Source organism: Clytia hemisphaerica, unplaced genomic scaffold (assembly GCF_902728285.1).
Source record: "Clytia hemisphaerica strain Z4C2 unplaced genomic scaffold, Clytia hemisphaerica genome assembly, whole genome shotgun sequence".
Lineage (NCBI taxonomy): Eukaryota > Metazoa > Cnidaria > Hydrozoa > Leptothecata > Clytiidae > Clytia > Clytia hemisphaerica.
The window spans coordinates 90936-112829 of NW_027104091.1; the positions used below are offsets into that span (position 1 = coordinate 90936).

Below are 21894 nucleotides of genomic sequence, written 5' to 3' on the forward strand. Positions count from 1 at the left end.
AGCAACCAGAAAAACCAGACGACCCTGGACGTCACACCTCCACGACATGGGGAGAGTACAGACGATTTCTGTAATGACCCATTTTTGGTGATAGGTATAAGTCACGGAGGCTTTTAAAACCCTGGACACATATTTTTCTGATCTGTTTAGGGGTTAAGATTCATTTGCTATTCCGAATCGGTAATTTACTTCCTTCGTTTTGTAGAACATTTTTGTAGATTTTAGTTTGGTAGCATTATAGATAAATGTGTAGATAGGTAGATTTTTATTTAATTTTATATAAACGCATTAGATTTTTATATTGGGAAAACTGATATTTTACTTAATATGTTTATTTTATTATCAACATTGTTTATAATGTGTGTCACATGATTCGATTGTTATCTTTTTGTAAATTAACTAATTTTATAAATTTTATTTAAATCATCCAAATGATGATCAGAAATTTGTTTTTATTTTAAAATCATTTTTCGGTAGGAATTTTAAAGTCTTGAACAGTCAGATTTGTTTTCAATTTGCTTTCATGAAAAATTTTAACTTTTCTTAGAATTCATGATATTCATGAAGTAATGTTTTCTACGGAAAGACCCCGATTTTTGCCAGTTTAAATTTGCAACTACTGCCTAAAACCGGGGTTTTTCTGTAGAAAATATAACGTCATGAATATCATGAATTAGAGAAATATTCCAATTACAGTGAGTAATATAAACCCCTTTCCAGCTGAGAGGGCCAATATTTCAGTTCGAAATAACATTAAGGTACGAACAATAGAGGTTTGAATTAGTGAGACGGTTGACTGTATGTATCGATCAGATTTAAACACACATTTACAGTAACTTGAATTTATTTTCCTTATTTTTTTTAGAGAAAACTGAATAATAAAAAAAAAAACAGTGGCTACAATGGACAACTTGAATTGAAAAATAAAGCAACCCTTACTACAGGTAGAACATTCATATGTCGAAATAAATCAATTTTTAAAACATTAAACAGAGCATACGTATCATATCAACCGTAATATTGTATTCTGGTCCTCAAAATTACCTTACTACTAAATCCTTACTACCTTCTAACGTCATACTGTATTCTGGTCCTCAAAATTACCGAAAAGAACGCCACTACTGTCAAACGTCATATTGCATTCTGGTCCTTAAAATTACCGAAAAACCTCTTACTACCGTCTAGCGTCATACTGTATTCTGGTCCTCAAAATTACGGAAACCACCACTACTGTCAAACGTCATTTTGTATTCTGGTTCTCAAAATTACGGACAAAATAAAGAGTTGAAGCGAGGAAGAAATCAACAATTTGACCACCGTAGTAAAACGAAGGATCGCACCACAAGCGTTATAGACTGACACTACAATTATATATTACAACCATATTACAAATATAATGACATCATGTTACGTACCACGCAGATATATTATGATCCTGTTTTCACATTTTGGTTTCTTTATTGTGTACGCGCTACGGGTGAATCTTAGTGTTGTTCTAGTGGCAATGGTGAACTCGACGTATGCTAATGTGGATAACAGTGATCCTGAATGCAGATCAACAGATACAAATGTAACAGCGGCAGAATATGTAAGTAATGAGATTCGCAAACCTAAGGGAACTAAAAGCTAGTCTCCACTAGCGCGCGCTGCAATCGCACATTTTTGGCTTCAATCCTTTTTGCTTGGAAAAAAGATTACGTGATAAAGTTGTAGCGTGCCCTCAAAAAAAAAGTTGAACACATTTCAACTTTTTCCAACCGTTATGTCAGGTCGCGCCAATGGAGTTGCTTCATTTTTCAACCGACCAATAGCGTGGTAGCTTTGCTCGAAAAAGTGCGATCGCAGCATGCGCAAGTGAAGACCGGCCTTAATTTTGGCTAGCACTAAATCCTATAATATTCTAAATCTGGCGAGGCAGTAATCTTTGAATTTTTCGAACACTGATCTTGGGAGGCCAAATTAGTTATGTTTTTTTAACAAGCATCCGGGTAAAATTGCCCAAATGTTGTATTAAAGCTTTGGAATTATGTTTAATCTATTTTTACTTATAATCTTACAGAATGGAGGAGAGTTCAATTGGAATCAAAACCAGCAAGGTAGTTTAGATTTCCTTATTTATTTATTTATTTATTTTTTACTTTAACCCTATTCGGCCTAGGAGGCTGTTTTTGTTCGGAGGTCAAATTATCGGTAATAGCTCCTGAAATAGTAGAGCTTTTGCCATGAAATTTTCTGTAAAATCCTAACTTTTATTCAGCTTCAAAATAAAAAAAAATTTGACAGCTAAAAATTTTCACACTCTGAGCATAATGACCTTTCTGACAGTAAGATGTCACAAAAACTGACACTTTTCCAATACAATATTATTTATGTCAAATATATCGTTTAAACCGTAATTTATTGAATTTTATTAGAATACAATAGCTTTTTAAAAGAACAAAGGAAATTTTCGGTTTTCACTCATTTTGGACATGATGAGTGACGTCATCAAAAAAAATTTTTGTCAAAAGTTACCTTATGTGACAAGGATCTTTAATCCAAAAAGACCCCCTAGATCAAAAGTTAAGGGGTGGTACACGAAAAGCCCCCCCCCCCCTAGTTCTGAACCGCCCTAAAAGCCTAGGTTAAATAGGGTTAAAGGTTTTATTTTTACATAAGTGTTCCCGCTTCATATCAGACACATATTTCATATCAGGACAGTGTCTGTCTATTGTCATATTATGCTGATATAAGCAAAAAATGTTTTTCTTTTCCTCTTTCTGACCAATCTTGCTCCACATCCGTGTCTATTCAATAAGAAAGAAAAAGGTTGGAATTAAAATTGATGAGTAAGCAAACGTACTCTTATTTAAGAATAAAACCTTTAAGTCAACCGAAACGCTCCTGGAAAGACCTGTCAACCACGAGATTTTTCGCAAGTTTTCCTAAAGCTACCTGTCTACTTTAGGAGCTCGGTATTCATAGGAATGGGTCACTCTCAGATCACTGAGATTTACATAAACCCCCGGGGGCACTGACCTTGACGGCCGACGGGGACGTGTCGCCGGAGTTTGAAAATTGGGACCCTGCCAGAAAGAAAAATCTAAATTTTTTTTATCTTCGCCATGAAAAGTGACAAAAATCACTGAAGAATGACTGAAAGTAGACGAAAAATTGAAAACTTTTCTAATTTTCCACCCTGAAAATTGTCTAATATAACCAGAAGTTTGATATTAATTTTTAACATTACAATGCCTTCTTTGCAGGTACTACTTTCAAAAAAATTCCGATCAAAGATGTCGGATATATCTTACTCCAGGTTTCATAAGGTCATTGGTGACCATCCATATTTCTGCCGTGATCTGACAAAAGGAAGTAACTGCATTTTTCTTATTTTGAGATAATTGCATAAACGAGTTGACCTTATTCAAGATTAATGGTATCGTTTTAAGATCAAAACTTTTGCTGATTGTGAAAGACCAAACCCTAGAATAGTATAATATTTAAAATGAAGGAGTTAAAAGGAGATTAACATCTTGATTTTGGAAAAATCTACACAAGTTTTACTCTACTCAAGCCCTTTCAAGCTAAAAATTTTAAAGTTACTACCTTTTGTCAGAAAATGAAATGAAACTTTAGTCCAGAAAAAATGATAAAAAGAAGTCTTTTACTGGAAATGAACTACTGGAAAATACAAGCTGGACCCTTAGGAGTTGATTTTTGCAAAAATATAAATTTAAAAAAATTGATGGTTACTTCCTTTTGTTAGATCACGGCAGATTTGTCCTGGATAACCCGTTTCAATAATTTTCGGTTTCAGGGATAATTCTGAGTAGCTTCTTCTATGGATACCTATTAACACAAGTACCAGGTGGTTGGTTATCAATGAAATTTGGTGGAAAGATTGTTCTTGGTTTAGGTGTTCTTGGCACATGCGTATTAACCATTCTAACACCTCTGGCAGCCCGCACAAGTATCTATTGGTTAATTGTGGTTCGAGTATTAGAAGGTTTTGGAGAGGTTAGTATCATTTTAAGTTGTTGTCTGAAATGTTCTGAAAACAAGTGCTTAGAAATGTTTCGACATGAAAATCTTTAAGAATCACGAGGGTTCATAACTGGTTTTTGGAATCATTGAGCCTCAAAAGAATATTATATTATAGAGGTTAATCTAAGGTCGCGAATAAACCATCCCATATAATAACCCCACCCTGATTATCAAATTTTCGAAAACCAATTATAGTGCTCTGAATTATCTTTTCAACGATAATATACAATATGTTTGAATTGAAAAATTTGTGCGCACTTAAAAGGAATGGACTTGAGACTGGTCTTTGTGAAACGAGTTTACCAATGTTTAGACAAAAAAATCTCCGTATTATTGGCCCAGCGCTCAGCGCAATGGGCCTTTAAAACACAACTGGTCGAAAAAAATTGACTTTGTTGGGGTCTATGCGCGCAATTATCAATCGATGACTCCAGGCTGAGATCGAACTACCTGACTTTCTATTGTGCGCATGCGTAAGAAAAAACCACATATAATTAATACCTCCAACTTATATGGTCAAATCTTTCTTTCTTAATTATTGGAAAAAAGTAATTAAATCTTTATTGCTCACCCGACTCGAGTCTACACATTGAAACAAATTCGCTCCTGTTGTATGGCGATTCTGCAGCGGAAAAATATGCTGACAGTGCCAACACTTCTGGGCCTTTACGCCGCTTAGGCTTTCTTGTTAAGTATTAGAAAACACGATAAGAGAGTTAGATCCAATCAGTTCTAGTTTAATTTTTTTTGATTAAAATATTTTATCTTAATTATTTTCTTCCCGATGTTTCTGTTTCGAATTGTGACTTGCCTCGTGAATTGTTTCTATTGCAGGGTGTGGCAACGGGCTGTTCCGTTTAATACCCATACAGGGGGGGAGGTGGACGAACCTTTCCAAGCCAAATAAATTCTGGAATGGAAAAATGGCAAGATTTAAAAACCATGGGAAAAGGGCCTTTACCCTTTTTAAAGTGTAAAGTGAGGGTGAACGAACTAAGATATTTCTATCACCCCTTGGAAATGTCAGAATAACTTTTAACCCCACAGGCAATTCAAATGAGGTCCCTGGAAATTTCAAAAGCTTTTTCCAAACCCTTGGAAAATAAACAAGCATTTCTTTTCACAAGAGGAAACAAACTTTAGACCCTTTAGATATTGGAAATATTCCTCATAAAATGGAATGGCGTAATCCCACCCCATATATTTTAATCGCACTATAAACCAATCAATTTCGAGTAAATTTTCCTCGACTGATGGTCATTAATTTTTTTTAAGCAAATCCAATTTTCGGGTCAGACCCAGGGTTGTGTTGCCTGTACCAGACGACCGTTTTTTTCCTCGACACCGCTACGTCTGTAACTTTTTACAATTTACGAGACCAGTAAAAAATCGGATAATTTGAGTCCTCGAGCCTTAGCAAACTAGTTGCCTATAAAAAGATGGTGTATTTTTATCATTATAGGGTGTGACATTCCCAGCTATGCATTCCTTGTTAGCACAGTGGGCTCCTCCTGAAGAAATCTCTCGAATGGCTGTCATCGCATACTCAGGTAAAAGCTAAAAAGCTTGTGAATCTTATTAAGCCACTGAAAAGGAAGTTTTTATCTTATTTTATCTAATATATTTGCAGTAATGTGGAAGTCTTGAGAGACAAAAATAATGTTTACTGTGGCGGCAAATTTGTACTAGTAATCTCATGGTTATGAGGGAAATTCGGGATAAATTTCCCTAGGTCAATCTAGAAATTTTTTGAAATTTCCGAGTGCAACAAGGGAAATATAAAACATTTCGAAATTTGACCGAGGGTAATTTATCCAGAATTTCACGAAAACAAGCATGGGATTCCTGGTTAATCTCATGGTTTGGATTGAAATTCTAACAATTCTGAGACGTCAATTTAACACTGGAAATTAATCTGCAACTTTAAAAAGAGGTCTCAAAAAAGTTATAGAAACGCGAATCGAGTTTGACTTGGATAGTATTCCATTTACCTAAGCCTTCGAAGTTAGTAAGAAATTCGAAAAAGGTGATGAATTTCCAAACGATGGAAATTTCACTTTTGCGGGAAATTTCAAAATTTCGGAGGGAAATTACAAAAGCTAGGAGGGAAAGTTCGCGGGAAATTACAAATTAACGTAAGCAAAAGCATCAATCGAATTCCAATCAACCATGAGATTAGAATACAGTATCCATAACAAGTTTTGACCATATTACGTGCCAGTTGAAAGCAATAATCCCTCCTGTTCCCTACATCCATTTATAACCCCCCCCCTCGGTGGACCCGGAATCTGTGCATCCACGCAATTTCTTGAAATTCATACAGAGTTTGGGGATATCCGGAAATATCGTCGAAAAAATTACCTGAATCGCGCATTCACGCAATGAACAAGTAAATTTTCATCCTCACCCCCATATTCTCAATCTACGCATGCCAAAATCTATTTACGCTGGCCCCATCTATCAAGCTCCATTTAGTTATCTGTCCATAATTTTTCTGTACTTATATTTTCTTTTACAGGTATGCAAACGGGTACCATCGTATCTCTCCCTTTATCAGGTGTTTTAGCAGATTCTTCATTTCTTGGTGGATGGCCTTCAGCTTTCTACGTCCTTGGTAAGGGGTCAATAATTAAGCACAGATTGTGATTTACTAATTTAAAAACTGGTGCTTTTTCCATGAAGAAAAGGATTTTTCTTTCCGTAAACAATTCGCCCACATTGTTGGAATGTTGAAAATCAAGGTGACAATATATTGCGAACATCTTTTCAATATATTACCTGACAATATATTGTGTAGTGTATGCCCGGGAAGGTGCAAAAAGGGGTACGGGGATGTGCCGCTGGTCAGGGTACCTTTTCACCTCCGTGAGTCCCGAGTACTAGGGTCGCAAAAATACCAAAATAAAAAAAAACAGTCCTTCGTAGGTTACCTTATTTCTGCGAGGGTAGTGCACCCCCCCCCCGAGAGTGTATGTAGCCCTATCACCACATTAACTTAGCCCTTACAAGAAACCTTACAAGGATTCACAAGCACTGCATTCTAGCATTCACTTAACCATGGATTCTCTTTCGATACCAATGTACTAGCGTAGACAAGAAGGATACAAAATTTGAGTAAGAGAGCAGATTTTTATTACACTATTATTGTCTAATCACAATATGAAAAGATAATTACCATGTTAAAAAAATATGCTCTCCAACACAAGTTTTGCGCCCTCTTCTCTACGCTGCTTCATGAGAATAAATTTCTCTTTATAGGTGCTGTTGGTTGTGTATGGTTTTTATTTTGGATGGTCTTTATTTACGATGGTCCTGAAAACCATCCCTCAATATCAAACGTCGAACGATTGTACATCACTAAAAGTCATAATAACAGCTCCTCCGATACTAAGGTATTGGATTGATTATGTATTTCGAGACTAGACCTTGTTAACCTCAAACCTTGATCATACCATGATTATGGGATTGAGAAATTAGAATTGAAGTGTCTCTGTGTAATGCTCAGAAACTTAAGAAGGGTCAAAAGTCATAATAACAGCTCCTCCGATACTAAGGTATTAGATTGATTATGTATTTCGAGACTAGACTTTGTTAACCTCAAACCTTGATCATACCATGGTTAGAGGATTGAGAAATTAGAATTGACGTGTCTCTGTGTAATGCTCAGAAACTTAAAAAGGGTCAAAAGTCATAATAACAGCTCCTCCGATACAAAGGTATTGGATTGATTATGTATTTCGAGACTAGACTTTGTTAACCTCAAACCTTGATCATACCATGATTAGAGGATTGAGAAATTAGAATTGACCTGTGTCTCTGTATAATGCTCAGAAACTTAAGAAAGGGTCAAAAGTCATAATAACAGCTCCTCCGATACGAAGGTATTAGATTGATTATGTATTTCGAGACTAAACTTTGTTAACCTCAAACCTTGATCATACCATGATTAGAGGATTGAGAAATTAGAATTGACCTGTGTCTCTGTATAATGCTCAGAAGCTTATGAAAGGGTCAAAAGTCACAATAACAGCTCCTCCGATACGAAGGTATTAGATTGATTATGTATTTCGAGACTAAACTTTGTTAACCTCAAACCTTGATCATACCATGATTAGAGGATTGAGAAATTAGAATTGACGTGTCTCTGTATAATGCTCAGAAACTTAAAAAAGGGTCAAAAGTCATAATAACAGCTCCTCCGATACGAAGGTATTAGATTGATTATGTATTTCGAGACTAGACTTTGTTAACCTCAAACCTTGATCATACCATGATTAGAGGATTGAGAAATTAGAATTGACCTGTGTCTCTGTATAATGCTCAGAAACTTAAGAAAGGGTCAAAAGTCATAATAACAGCTCCTCCGATACGAAGGTATTAGATTGATTATGTATTTCGAGACTAGACTTTGTTAACCTCAAACCTTGATCATACCATGATTAGAGGATTGAGAAATTAGAATTGACGTGTCTCTGTATAATGCCCAGAAACTTAAAAAAGGGTCAAAAGTCATAATAACAGCTCCTCCGATACGAAGGTATTAGATTGATTATGTATTTCGAGACTAGACTTTGTTAACCTCAAACCTTGATCATACCATGATTAGAGGATTGAGAATTGACGTGTCTCTGTATAATGCTCAGAAACTTAAAAAGTCATAATAATAGCTCCTCCGATACTAAGGTATTGGATTGATTATGTATTTCGAGACTAGACTTTGTTAACCTCAAACCTTGATCATACCATGATTAGAGGATTGAGAATTGACGTGTCTCTGTATAATGCTCAGAAACTTAAAAAGTCATAATAATAGCTCCTCCGATACTAAGGTATTGGATTGATTATGTATTTTGAGACTAGACTTTGTTAACCTCAAACCTTGATCATATCATGATTAGAGGATTGAGAAATTAGAATTGACGTGTCTCTGTGTAATGCTCAGAAACTTAAAAAGGGTCAAAAGTCATAATAACAGCTCCTCCGATACTAAGGTATTGGATTGATTATGTATTTCGAGACTAGACTTTGTTAACCTCAAACCTTGATCATATCATGATTAGAGGATTGAGAAATTAGAATTGACGTGTCTCTGTATAACATAATGCTCAGAAACTTAAAAAGGGTCAAAAGTCATAATAACAGCTCCTCCGATACCAAGGTATTGGGTTGATTATGTATTTCGAGACTAGACTTTGTTAACCTCAAACCTTGATCATACCATGATTAGAGGATTGAGAAATTAGAATTGACGTGTCTCTGTGTAATGCTCAGAAACTTAAAAAGTCATAATAACAGGTCCTCCGATACTAAGGTATTGGATTGATTATGTATTTCGAGACTAGACTTTGTTAACCTCAAACCTTGATCATACCATGATTAGAGGATTGAGAAATTAGAATTGGCGTGTCTCTGTATAATGCTCAGAAACTTAAAAAGTCATAATAACAGCTCCTCCGATACTAAGGTATTGGATTGATTATGTATTTCGAGATTAGACTTTGTTAACCTCAAACCTTGATCATACCATGATTGGAGGATTGAGAAATTAGAATTGACGTGTCTCTGTGTAATGCTCAGAAACTTAAAAAGTCATAATAACAGGTCCTCCGATACTAAGGTATTGGATTGATTATGTATTTCGAGACTAGACTTTGTTAACCTCAAACCTTGATCATACCATCATTAGAGAATTGAGAAATTAGAATTGGCGTGTCTCTGTGTAATGCTCAGAAACTTAAATAGGGTCAAAAGTCATAATAACAGCTCCTCCGATACCAAGGTATTGGATTGATTATGTATTTCGAGACTAGACTTTGTTAACCTCAAACCTTGATCATACCATGATTAAAGGATTGAGAAATTAGAATTGACGTGTCTCTGTGTAATGCTCAGAAACTTAAAAAGTCATAATAACAGCTCCTCCGATACTAAGGTATTGGATTGAATATTAGTAGACTTTATTAATTTGAGATATGAAGTTGATGCATCTCTGTACAATACTCAGCAAATAAAAAATAGTCATGTGTGTTTGGAGCATTCTCACGCTAACGAGTAGACAGCTATATGAGAAGGAAGCATTCGGCTCGCCATAGAATAAGACCATGTTCACACGTTACTGTTCCGTTTCGCTCCGGTATGATTTTCGTTACGGATCGAGTGTGTTTATATTGGTTTCGGAACGTTCCGGAGCAAGAAAACAGAGCAGTTCCGTAAGGACCGTAACGTCTGAACATGGTCTGAGGTCGCACAGAACCCTTTCTCCAATGACATATCTCATTCAGGTAAATCTCTATTTGTGTATCATCTCACTCTGTACCGTGCCTGAAAAAACGGATTATATGTCGTGTTTGGCCTTACTCATTGTTTAGAATTTCTTTGGGAATCAACTATCTATTTTATAAAATAAAGATGATAAAAGAATAATATTAAGGGTTTTATATTCGTATGAATTCTGTTTTCTGAGCTCATTATACATTCATAGGCCATTTCTAGCAAAAACAACCAACAGTATAAATCTATAGATAGTTATCAGAGCACAGTGGTCCTGACTATCCCTTGATTCTTTTAGACCATAAAATGGCCTTTTCATGATATGCAACACTGTAATGTCTTCTGATATTACATCACGGATCAAATAGCTGATTGGTTGTAAGTGACGTAAAATCAGTCAATACGTCACTTGCGACCAATCAGCTTTTGTGTCCATGGAAGACATTGCAATGGTTACCTTAAGGGAAGAAATTTTTGCGAGAAGAAATATTCGCGGAAGAAATTTTCGCGGGATTTAATTTCGCGAATTGGGGCGTAATTTCTTCTCGCGAAAATTTCTTCCCTTTAAGGTATCATAAATTTATTCATTTAGTCAACAAAGATACCGTGGTCACACATACTAACATCAAGGCCAGTATGGGCGATTATGATTGGCTTGTTTAGTCATTGTTGGGTGTGGTACATGTTGTTGACAGGACTACCATCATACTTCAGTGAAGTACTTGATTTCAAACTTAAAAATGTAAGTGACATTCTCAGCTAATACGGATTTTACAATTCTATCCAAGTATAATCAACTATAGTCAAGTATAGTGTAACTTCTGTAATTCGAATATTTCGGTTTAAAACTTTTTGGTCCCCTCAACTTGATGACGGTATAAAATACTCACTTCTAATCTTTCTCTAATTCGAAGATATCCCTTGAACATCGAATTAGAGGGTGTCAGCTGTATTACCTACCAAACATCCTAATTAACGAAAGCTACAGGATTCGTGCCGTCGTGGAGGGGGGAGTAAAGGCTGGTCTCCACTTGCGCGCGCTGCGATCGCACTTTTTGACTTCAATCCTTTTTGCTTGGAAAAAAGATTACGTCATGAAAATGTAGCGCGCGCTGGAAAAAAAAGTTGAACACATTTCAACTTTTTTCAACCGTTACGTCAGATCGGGCCAATGGAGTTGCTTCATTTTTCTTTTGACCAATAGCGTGGAAGCTCTGCTCGAAAAAGTGCGATCGAAGCGCGCGCAAGTGGAGACCGGCCTTAAAGCCATGGTTCCCTCACTTTTTTTTCAAATAAAAATTTAGTTTCAAAATATCTTCAATAACTTCATTTCTGAGCAAAGTCACTCTGAAATCAAAATCGAAATTTTCTCCCGTCGGGGCCCAAACCATGAATGTGCGTCTCCTTCGTCACTAGTTATGGGCGTTTTTAAGTACTAATAAATTTGCCTTTCCCTCCGCATTTCTTATTGTTCGAAGCTTTCAGGCCTAAAATGGTCTTAAAAAATATTATAACTCGAATTTTAGTTATTTTACTTAAAATTTCCTAAAAATGGCTTGAAATCCAAATTTATTTTCTTTGTTGATTTTTAAATCCAAGTCCCTATTATCGTTTTTATTTTTCTAGGCTCATGATGTTATAAATATTGTCCTTAGGCGAAAATAAAAGAATGTAGTGTTTTCAGAATGCGAGTGAATGAAAAAAGCTCTCATGCCGACGGCCGGAAAAAATTTTTTTTTGCTGCTATTTTTGATAACTTAAGATCATTGAAATAGAACTTTAAAGGTGACTTTTACATACAAACAGTGTGAAGTAAGCCCCGAATACTTATGTATCAACTACTAACGAAGTCTGCGGCCGGGTCAGAAATTTTTTTTTCACCCGGCCGGCTTCCGGAAACATTACATTTTTTTATTTTCGCCTAAAAATAATTTTTCATGTCTTTACCTTCCTCATAGAATGGGTTTCTCTCAGCATTACCATACCTTTCATCGTTCGTGGTACAACAAATAGGTGGCTGGTTCGCAGACTACCTACGGAAAAATTGGATATCAACAACTGCTGCACGCAGACTAGCTGGTATTTTAGGTAGGATGTGGAGCAAAGTATCAAGCATGGCTCATTTCCAGAATTTTCTTTGCTGAATATGGTTTTCGTGCTGTTTTTTAACTGACACACAACGTTGTTTCAACGTTTATCTAACGTTGTATAGACGTTGTGAACGTTCGATGAACAACGAAAGAACGTTGTGTGCCAGCTGGGTTTCAAAATTTCGGTATTTCAAATTATTATTTTCGAGCTTGATTGCTACTTTACCGCTAATCATGTATAAAATCCCATCCGAGAGTTACCCCGTATTTTCTTGAAAAGGCTTAGAAATTCAATGATTGTTTTAACTTCTAGCCATTTAGATTTTTAATTTGAATTTAATGTCATTTAAAGATCTATCATTTACTTATCGACCTAATCAAGCATTTAAAATCTCTCGAACGGGAATTTATTACACGATAAGCATTCCCTCTATCGAAACCTATCAGCAGGGATGTGCGCAGCCTTGTTCACCGCGGACATTTCACATTTTAGCCCCCACTCAATCTCACTGAATACTAATCGTTTCTTGTGGGGGTTGCACTCGATCTGAAAGTGACTGTGTGTGTGCATGCTCCGTTCAGCTCATTAATTATATGACTAATTACATTTAGCTTAGAAATATAAGGGAGAAGTGGGGTATCTGTAATAGCCCTGCTGTAATCACCCCGCGAAATAAGAGAAAAAGAAAATCTTCAAAGAAAAGCCTACAACTTTTTTCAAAAACTAATTGATTTCATAGTTGTACAATTCGAATATTTTGATTGGTTAGTTGTCATTCGAACTTCTGTTAAGTGACAAAAATAAAAAGGAAGATTGACCCTCGAAAAACCATGTTATTACTAGTACATATCATAGAGCCTGGTTCGCTCTTATATATTACAATAGTCCACAATTTACTAGTCTCGATTTCCAGACCACTATTCTTTTAACACAAAACGTAGGAGCAATCCTGCTTCAAAGTCAAAAAGAAGAGAAAAAGCCGTACGGAAAGTTGGAATAGTGAATTAATTAAACTAATTCAAAAACACGAAAAGTAAGCAAACTTCTAGGTAGGTTTTTTCTACTACTTTGAAAGAAGCTTTTGAGTAAAACTGATGTTAATTAGTAATCTAGCTCTAGACTAACAATTTACTTTCTCTTTACAGCATTTTATCCGTCCGCTGGCTTTCTATTGCTGGTCAGTTATGCAGGCTGCGATCAAATCGCTTTATCAGTAGGCTACCTGGTTTTAGCAGTGACTTTCATTACACTTAATCAAATTGGCTTGATTTGTAGTCAGGTAAGTTTTTCTTCATTAAATAGACTTTTATCGGAAAAAAATACCGAAATTGTTTGAGTAGTTCCTTCTCCCATGGATTTTTCATAGTTACCCCTTTGATTTTTGCCCAAGTCTTAAAGATTCTTTCCTTGGATTTTGGCCAAGAGACCCACATGGTAGGTAAAAATGTTTTCTCGAATAGCCCAAACTCCCTAACACTTCTCTCATAAAGCTGAAAAAAAGTCAATTTAAAAACAGGAAAGCAATTCATGATATGCACCACTGCAATGACTTCACAAAATCATGCAACTGTTCTGTTTTTATTCCAACCAATACGTCAATTTTTCTATTGTTCAAGTGAAGTATTGGGTGTAAAATTTTAAAAGTTCTTAGAAGACTCTCCAGTGGTGCATATCATGAATAAAGGTTATCGCACTCAATTTTTCGTAGGTCGACATTGCACCAAGATATGTGGGAATAATAATGGGACTTGCCAACTCAGCTGGTACAATCGCAGGATGTATCACACCTTCAGTTACTGGCTATTTTACCAACGAACATGTAAGTTTTCTTTTTAAAACCTCTTAAACTTATAAAGACCATTTCATTTATTACACACCCTTACAATGTATCCAGCTAAAAGAAGACCCTTTTAGTGCACTCTATCAAAAGTACACCATTACAGTGTATTTCAAGGGTCTTGAAAAACCTACCCCTAAGGGCGGCATGTGCGTAGGTCGGACCATGAGTGCCCTCTCCGGGTGAGTGGATTGAGAGAAGGGAGCAAAAGGGATATTTCCACAATATTGTCCTGGAGCTAAAATTCGAGGATAGTCTTGGCTTCAGGGAAATGTTTCAAATGGATTTTAGGGATTTCGAGTTTGTATTATAAATGAAGTATCCCATTCTCAATTTCGAACATTTTTAAAACATTCCATTGTCAAATTCAAACGTTTCATTGTTCGAAATTTGCAACTCTTTGACATGTTGGAAGAAAAGCACCACCAAACTAATCCAACACGAAAAATTACACAATTCAATGAGAGAGCTTCTTTGATCACGCCGAAAAAGTTGGACCGTCCGTCCGTCCGTCCGTTCGTCTGTCACCAGCTTTTCTCGAGATTGGCTCGTTAGTTTTTTCTGGGTTTTCATTGGACTTTTTCCATATAATTGGTTGTTTTTTTTTTCATTCAAAAACATTATTAATAGCAATGCCCACCATCAAGCATGTTTCAATTTTCAATAAAATTGATTTTTGAAGCCGGAACTATTTAAAAATCGCCGGAACAACCTATTTTCGCCGGAAAGACAGTATTTCTTGAATTTCTCGAGCTGTACTTTATATTTTTTATGAAATTTTGCACACTGATGCAAAATGACAATACCTAAAATGTGACGGAGCCCGATTTTCAAAAAAACATTGGCCGAAAATGCCGGAAATATGCCGGAAAAACCGGTTTTTTGACATTTTTTCGAATTTTCATCATTAGTTTTTCCTGATTCTTTGCAGTAAGATGCGTATTCGCAATGCTCAAAACATGACCGAGTTCGATTTTTTTTTTTTTTCCGGTCGAAAATGCCGGAAATATGCCATGATTATGCCTTATATAAAATGTTCACCTCTGTTCTATCTTTTCAAGCTCTTCATTGCATTTTCTTACCCTTTGGCAATTCTTCTATTTTTATCTTATTATCATTGTTAGGTAGGTCCATTTAGCATGTGGTTTGTTTTCTTCTTTTTTTGAATTTTCATTTTTTTCCAAAAATTTGAATTGATACAAACCGGTCCAACATTTCATCCAACATCAGAAAAAAGGCATGTTGGATGAAATGTAGGATTGGTTTACCCTGGCCTTTATTCTGCAAAAACACTCCACAGCTCCATTAAAACGCAGACAACTCATTCCAATTCTTATTCGACATTTTGAAGTCAAAACATTGTAAATTCTCTAGTCATCAAAATGTTTTATTAAATTTTTTTTTTTTAACGTGATTTTTAATACAATATTTCAAATAATATTCAATAACTCTGGAGGCTTTCCCGGCATGCAATAAAACAAATCTAAATTATTAAAATTATTATTAAAAGTGAAGACATTGCAGTGTTTAACCGAACAATTAAGTTACGTCACGCGCTATCTTTTGGTTCAATAGCGAGTTTATAGCGAGATTATGTATCTGGAATTCTCTAATGCTACGGCTAAAGCAGCGAGGGAAATGGCGAGTAAGGCAAGTAATGGCGGGTGAAAGCAAGTTCGATATTTGACGTACGGCATTATGTCGACTTTGCTTATACAGAGTTTTGGTGTTTTTCCCGTACAGAGCAAAGTAGATAACGACATGTCGCCTTTGGTGACGACCCGCATGGGCAGCCCCGCAACCGTAGCCGTAGAATATCTCCGATACATAATCTCGCTTATGTATTTTGGGACGGTAAAGTGACTGAAGCGACTTGAAATGACCCGCAGTTCTGACCCCTAAATCAATGACGGTAAAAGTGCTGATTTACCGTCGTCCTCAGTTGGTCATGATCTAGTCAAATTAGAACCTTACCGTCTCCGTCGCTGAAAAACACACATGCATAAACTCGGTAATGATTGGTTGAGTAACTGCAATCTTTATGCAAGCTCTGCGTTTTTGAAGCAGCAATTCAGACCTCGAAAAACATAATGTCAATTTGGCTTTAAGAACAGCCGAGTATCAATAAAAATTTACTGTCTATTATTGAAAGAAATGTACGCAAATGTTCCTGAAATGACATTTAAATAGAAGAGATGAATATGTTTTTATAGGTTTTTTCGCAATATATAATTTAAAAGTTTCTATTTTTTATCAAAAGAAATGTACGCAAATGTCATTCCTGGTATGACATTTAAATAGAGAGATGAATATGTTTTTTATAGGTTTTTTCGCAATATATAATTTAAAAATTACTATTTTTTATCAAAAGAAATGTACGCAAATGTCATTCCTGGTATGACATTTAAGGTATGTGTACACCTTTTTTCCGATTTTTTGTCAAAGTTTTTTTTTAGTCAAAGTGGAAGAAAAGTTACTGGATTTCATTTTGGTAAAATCGCGATCTTAAAATCTCTTTTTGATCCAGAGTTATAACCATTTAAATTTCAAAACAAAGTTCGTCTTATGATGGATTATTTACTCAAATAATTGTCTCTTTCGGAAACAACAAAGACAAAAGAGAGAATTCAGCTGATGTTTATTCTCACCTCTATTGAATAGTAATATTTTTCACACCTTTCACTGATTACTCAAATAAACAGCAATCATCTCGTTAAAAATTTCAAATTGATGTAGAAAAAAACGAAATTTTACCACACCATACTACTTTTAGCGAAGTTAAAGTCACCCATAGCATTTAGATATCGACTTCATTCTTTTTTTATGAGATTCCCAAAAGATCAAACTTAAAAAGTGTCTTAGGATTTTATTTCTAACCGAGTTGTTTTTCCTCAATTAACAGATAACTGAAAAAATCACATTTAAATTTACTTTTTTATCGATATTTTTACAGAATTTAGGATTTAAAGAGTTAAAGTCAATCCCAAAAAAAATCCCAAGATATTTTTTTAGTTCAATCTATTGGGAACATAGTAACGAAATTATCTTTTCAAAATTCAAAAGCTATGGGTGACTTTAACTTCCTTGAAGTAGGTAAGGTTAAAATTCTTAAGATTTTAATTATATCCTGCCCAGTTTTTTAAGTTCAGCTGAAACTTTTACCATTAGAAAGAGAATATTATTGGCTTTCAGAAAATATATACTTTTGATATATAAAAATTTGTTGTTCTAAAGATATGATCAATTAAAGAGAATGTGTCAAGAAAGGTGAACACATATGTTTTTTATGGGTTTTTCGCAATATATAATTTAGAAATACATATGACAACTTCACCTTGCAAAGCTAAGATAATTGAATAGAATTTTGACAGCGTTGACTTACATATGAACCATTTTCGATTGACTAGTTCTAAAAATATACACTGTCAAACCGAAAAATATTAACGAATTGAATTTTAAAAACAAATCAGATTTTTGCAAGTTTTGTTAAGAGCAGAACCTTCTTGATTTATTAAATCGTTTTCAACGCTAAAGATTTTTGCTCTAAGAGAAAACTTTATACACTAACAGTACAAGTATTGGAGGAAAAAGAATTTCACATAACCTTTAAAGATCTTCAAGCCCGCTGTGACAAAAGTACAAAAACTGAGAATTATGATTTTCAAACTAGCATCATGCGTACTGTTGACTATCTTTGTCACAGCTCAAGCGCAAAAGCAGTCTACGGCTATGTACAGGGTGATTGAGAACAAAACAGCAGTCAGTGACGACCATAACCCGTTCTTAAATGAGACTGTACATAGCACCATGCAATGTTTCATGAAGAGAATCGATCATCCTCATTTTGTTGAAGTCAAAACCGACGGAAAGATGCACCAATGTCGTTTCTATGAAGCAATTAAACCTAGCTCCATTCGAAGGAGTCCTGAAGCGGGAATTGTTTTGTATCAATACCTAGGTGTAACAGCCAGTCTCTGTCAGGATCTTGACAGTGAGGTGAACGGTGTCTTCCAACTAACTCTTGGTAGCGAAGAAGGTAGCCTGACCAAGGTGTACTGTGATCAGACCGAGAACGGAGGTGGCTGGACAACATTCCAAAGACGCATAGATGGGTCTGTTGATTTCATCAGAAACTGGGAAGACTATAAGAATGGTTTTGGTGAGGCTGATGGGAATTATTGGCTTGGTTTGGAGAAGTTACATCAAATCACACATCGATATGAAACAGTGTTGATCAGAGTTGAAGCGACCACGAATGATGGATCTCATACTTTTGTTATTCATGAAGGATTCAAAGTTAGCCCTGAATCAGACTTTTATAGATTGACAGCAGGCATTTTGACGGAAGGTGACTATTCATATGGGAGAGGCTGGAACGTTGTGAATAATTATCGTTTTACGACCTATGATAAAGATAACGATAACTATCTGGGTGGTAACTGTGCTATTTTAGCTAAAGGTGGAGGCTGGTTTAAGAGTTGTGCCTGGATAGATTTTAATAGTCCTTATTCTCAAATACGTTGGTTCCATTTTTCGAATGATATCAAATCCATTAGTTTGGCGGTCAAAGTGAAAAACTGACCTTGTAAAAGACATTATTTTGTGTATTTCCTAACCATTTGCTAACACAGCATTTTTAAAGAAAAGGAAGAACAGTTTTTTCTCCTTTCGGCGCTGTGCAAGCAAAATTTTAATTGTATTTAAATTATTTAAGCATTGTTAATTTAAGGCTTTCTTTTTTGGACGGGTATTTATAACACCATTTATTCAACCAGTATTTATTTCCGAATTTTATATAAATTATTTAAGTATTGTTAATTTAAGGCTTTCTTTTTTGGACGGGTATTTATAACACCATTTATTCAACCAGTATTCATTTCCGAATTGTATTTGAATTATTTAAGTGTTAATTTAAGGCTTTCTTTTTTGGACGGGTATGTATTACACCATTTATTCAACTAGTATTTATTTCCAAATTGTATTTACATTATTTAAGTGTTAATTTATTAATTTATTTTATTTATTAATTGTTAATTTAAGATTGATTCGTTGAATTGTTAAAAAAAATTTGTAATGGTAGAAGCAATCTAACGTCATTTTACTTCAAAAGTGCCCTGCGTTTCTCATATTGTACTTGCTAATGTCCGATAACTATTACGTATCATTAAAAGTTTTGTGGGGCCATTTCATTTTATATCCATACAGGAGGTTGGACGAACATTTCCAGGGGATAGCCCGATAAGAATCCCAGGGGGTAAAAGACTGATTTAAATATGTCCACTAGACCAGCGTCCGAGATTCAGAAAAGGCCTTAAAAATGGTTTTCGTAGGGCACCCCTTAGATCAAGACAAATTTTTGATATTATGCTCCTAATAGGGTGTGGAATTGACAAAACAATTTTCCCTTCGAATCTCCTGCAGTTTTCGAATGAATCGATTTTTAGTTAATCGATAGAACTTATCAAGGGTCCCCCTTTACTAACGGTTTTTTGAAGTCTGAAAATCAAATATCTGAGGCTACCAACGGATTCAGCGTGAAAAGTAGATAAAGAAAATGGGGTTATTTGTTAAGTTTCGTCCACCCGGTGCCGAGAAATGGCATTTTTAAGGCGAAAAATCGACGTTTTTGGCGTTTTTCGATGACGTCAGCATTTTTCTGGGAGTATTTTCAGAAAAAATCATTCCCACAGCTGGATAGCCCTGAATTAGTAGTACTCGTATTTTTTTCTGTAAACCGACGTCCAAAATATTCTGACGAATGCCGTAAATTTGGCCTTTTAATACCGAGAAACGGGTCATTTTACCGACAAATTCCGAAATACGAGTCTACACCGGATTCTCGGGAGACACCCTTAACTTGACCAATTACTATTAACATTTTTTCCCCTCATTTTCCTAGCCGACTCGTGAACAATATCGCAAAGTATTCATGATCGCGGCAAGTATTTGTGTAATTGGTGGAACGTTCTGTAATGTTTTTGTGAGTGGAGAATTACAACCATGGAATGATATTTATCATGACGAAGAAAATTTTAATGGTAGTGACGAGGAACAGGTTTTAATAAACTCGTCAAATAGTATCAATGATGATGAACTTGTTGATAATTATGTTAGGACGTAAAACTCTTTTTAAATATAAGACATATCAAGGCCATTTCTTTTACTTTACAAACGAACATGTAAGTTTTCGTTGTAAAGTTTCTTGAATTCGGTTGACTTATCAAGTCCATATTATAGTTATTTTACAAACGAGCTTGTAAGTTTTCTTTGTAAAGCCTCATGAATTCGGTTGACTTATCAAGTCCATATTATAATTATTTTACAAACGAGCTTGTAAGTTTTCTTTGTGAAGCCTCATGAATTCGGTTGACTCATCAAGTCCATATTATAGTTATTTTACAAACGAGCTTGTAAGTTTTCTTTGTAAAGTCTCATGAATTCGGTTGAATTATCAAGGCAGTGACGAGGAACAAGTTTTAATAAACTCGTCAAACAGTATCAATATGATGAACTTGTTGATAATTATGTTAGTACGTTAATTTATTTTCAGATATAAGCTCCTTATAACTTTGTCAGAGATAACACGTCATCTTTCTTTAATGAATATTTCGGCCAACTGGCTTTTTTCAAAATAAAGCATTTAGCTCATTATAATGGAGGCTTCATAACTCGAATTTTTCCGAATAATTAGTACAACTTTTCTGGTACCTTCAGTTAACAATGCCTGTTCAAGTTATGGAGACGCCGCTATCATTTGCTAGAATTTGATCAAATCTTTGTGTAGGGTATCTTTTAGAAACAGAATTTTCTGAAAACTTTGGGATTTTAGTCCCATGTATTGTCCATTTTTCGATCCTCAGCGATACTTTGACATCAATTATTGCCAAGGATAGTATAGCCCGACATGCGAATTGTGCTAAAGGTCGGTCTCCACTTTCGCGCGAAATGGGCGACAGCTTTTATCTTAACCTTTTGCCTGGAGAAAAGATTACGTCATGATAAAGTTTCGCGCAAACAAAAAATGTTCTAAAAGAAGTTCTACTTTTTTCATTGGTTACGTCAATTTGGTGTTAGAAATTTCTATTTCATTTCGACCAGACCTTTTTTCAGAATTTCAGAAAATTTCAGAATAATTTTGAGAATCTAAAAAAAATACTTTTTTTACATACATATTTTGTTACATCTTTGTGATCCTCTTATTTTTAAGGATTAATTTATGGAGCGTATATTTTTTAAATTTTTGAATTTCTGAATAATTGTTTTTAATGAATTTAGTTTTAATTAATATATTGTTAATTTAATTTCGAAAAAGTTTTATGTGTATGTAACTTCTGCTCTTTATTAATTAGAAGTTTATTATAAAGAAAAAAAATTTATGAGGCTCAAAATGTAGCCCAAATCGTTGGGTGCGTAATGTACCTAATTTTCTCTTGTAGAGGTGGGCTCGAATTAGAACCTCTTGGTTATATAACATCAAAAGTTATTCTGTCTGTATCCAAGAATTGTCAAGAAAACCTTTATTCTAGAGATTGCAGTTAACTCTCGCTAACTCGAACTCAAACGGAGAATTTAATTTGTTCGAATTACAGAAAGATTCGAGTTGTAGAAAGTATTTGACACAAAGGTTTCTTCTTGACAGGGACTGAAAATTAGTCATAGCGTCCTCCATT

At 35.1% G+C, this 21894-nt stretch overlaps 2 protein-coding genes across 2 annotated transcripts; both read left to right on the forward strand.

The window, feature by feature from the left end:
• The first annotated feature begins 1113 nt into the window (after window positions 1-1113).
• On the forward strand, window positions 1114-20828 carry LOC136812820 (sialin-like). Its single transcript, XM_067069344.1, has 11 exons — window positions 1114-1588; window positions 2060-2096; window positions 3800-3999; window positions 5489-5576; window positions 6545-6640; window positions 7285-7418; window positions 10889-11038; window positions 12255-12384; window positions 13533-13666; window positions 14096-14206; window positions 20124-20828. Exons 1-11 carry the CDS (start codon window positions 1397-1399, stop codon window positions 20343-20345), a joined length of 1494 nt encoding a protein of 497 aa, XP_066925445.1. The 5' UTR covers window positions 1114-1396; the 3' UTR covers window positions 20346-20828.
• On the forward strand, window positions 17762-19106 carry LOC136812822 (microfibril-associated glycoprotein 4-like). Its single transcript, XM_067069346.1, has one exon. The coding sequence runs from the start codon at window positions 17879-17881 to the stop codon at window positions 18803-18805; it is 927 nt and encodes a 308-aa protein (XP_066925447.1). The 5' UTR covers window positions 17762-17878; the 3' UTR covers window positions 18806-19106.
• Window positions 20829-21894: the final 1066 nt, after the last annotated feature.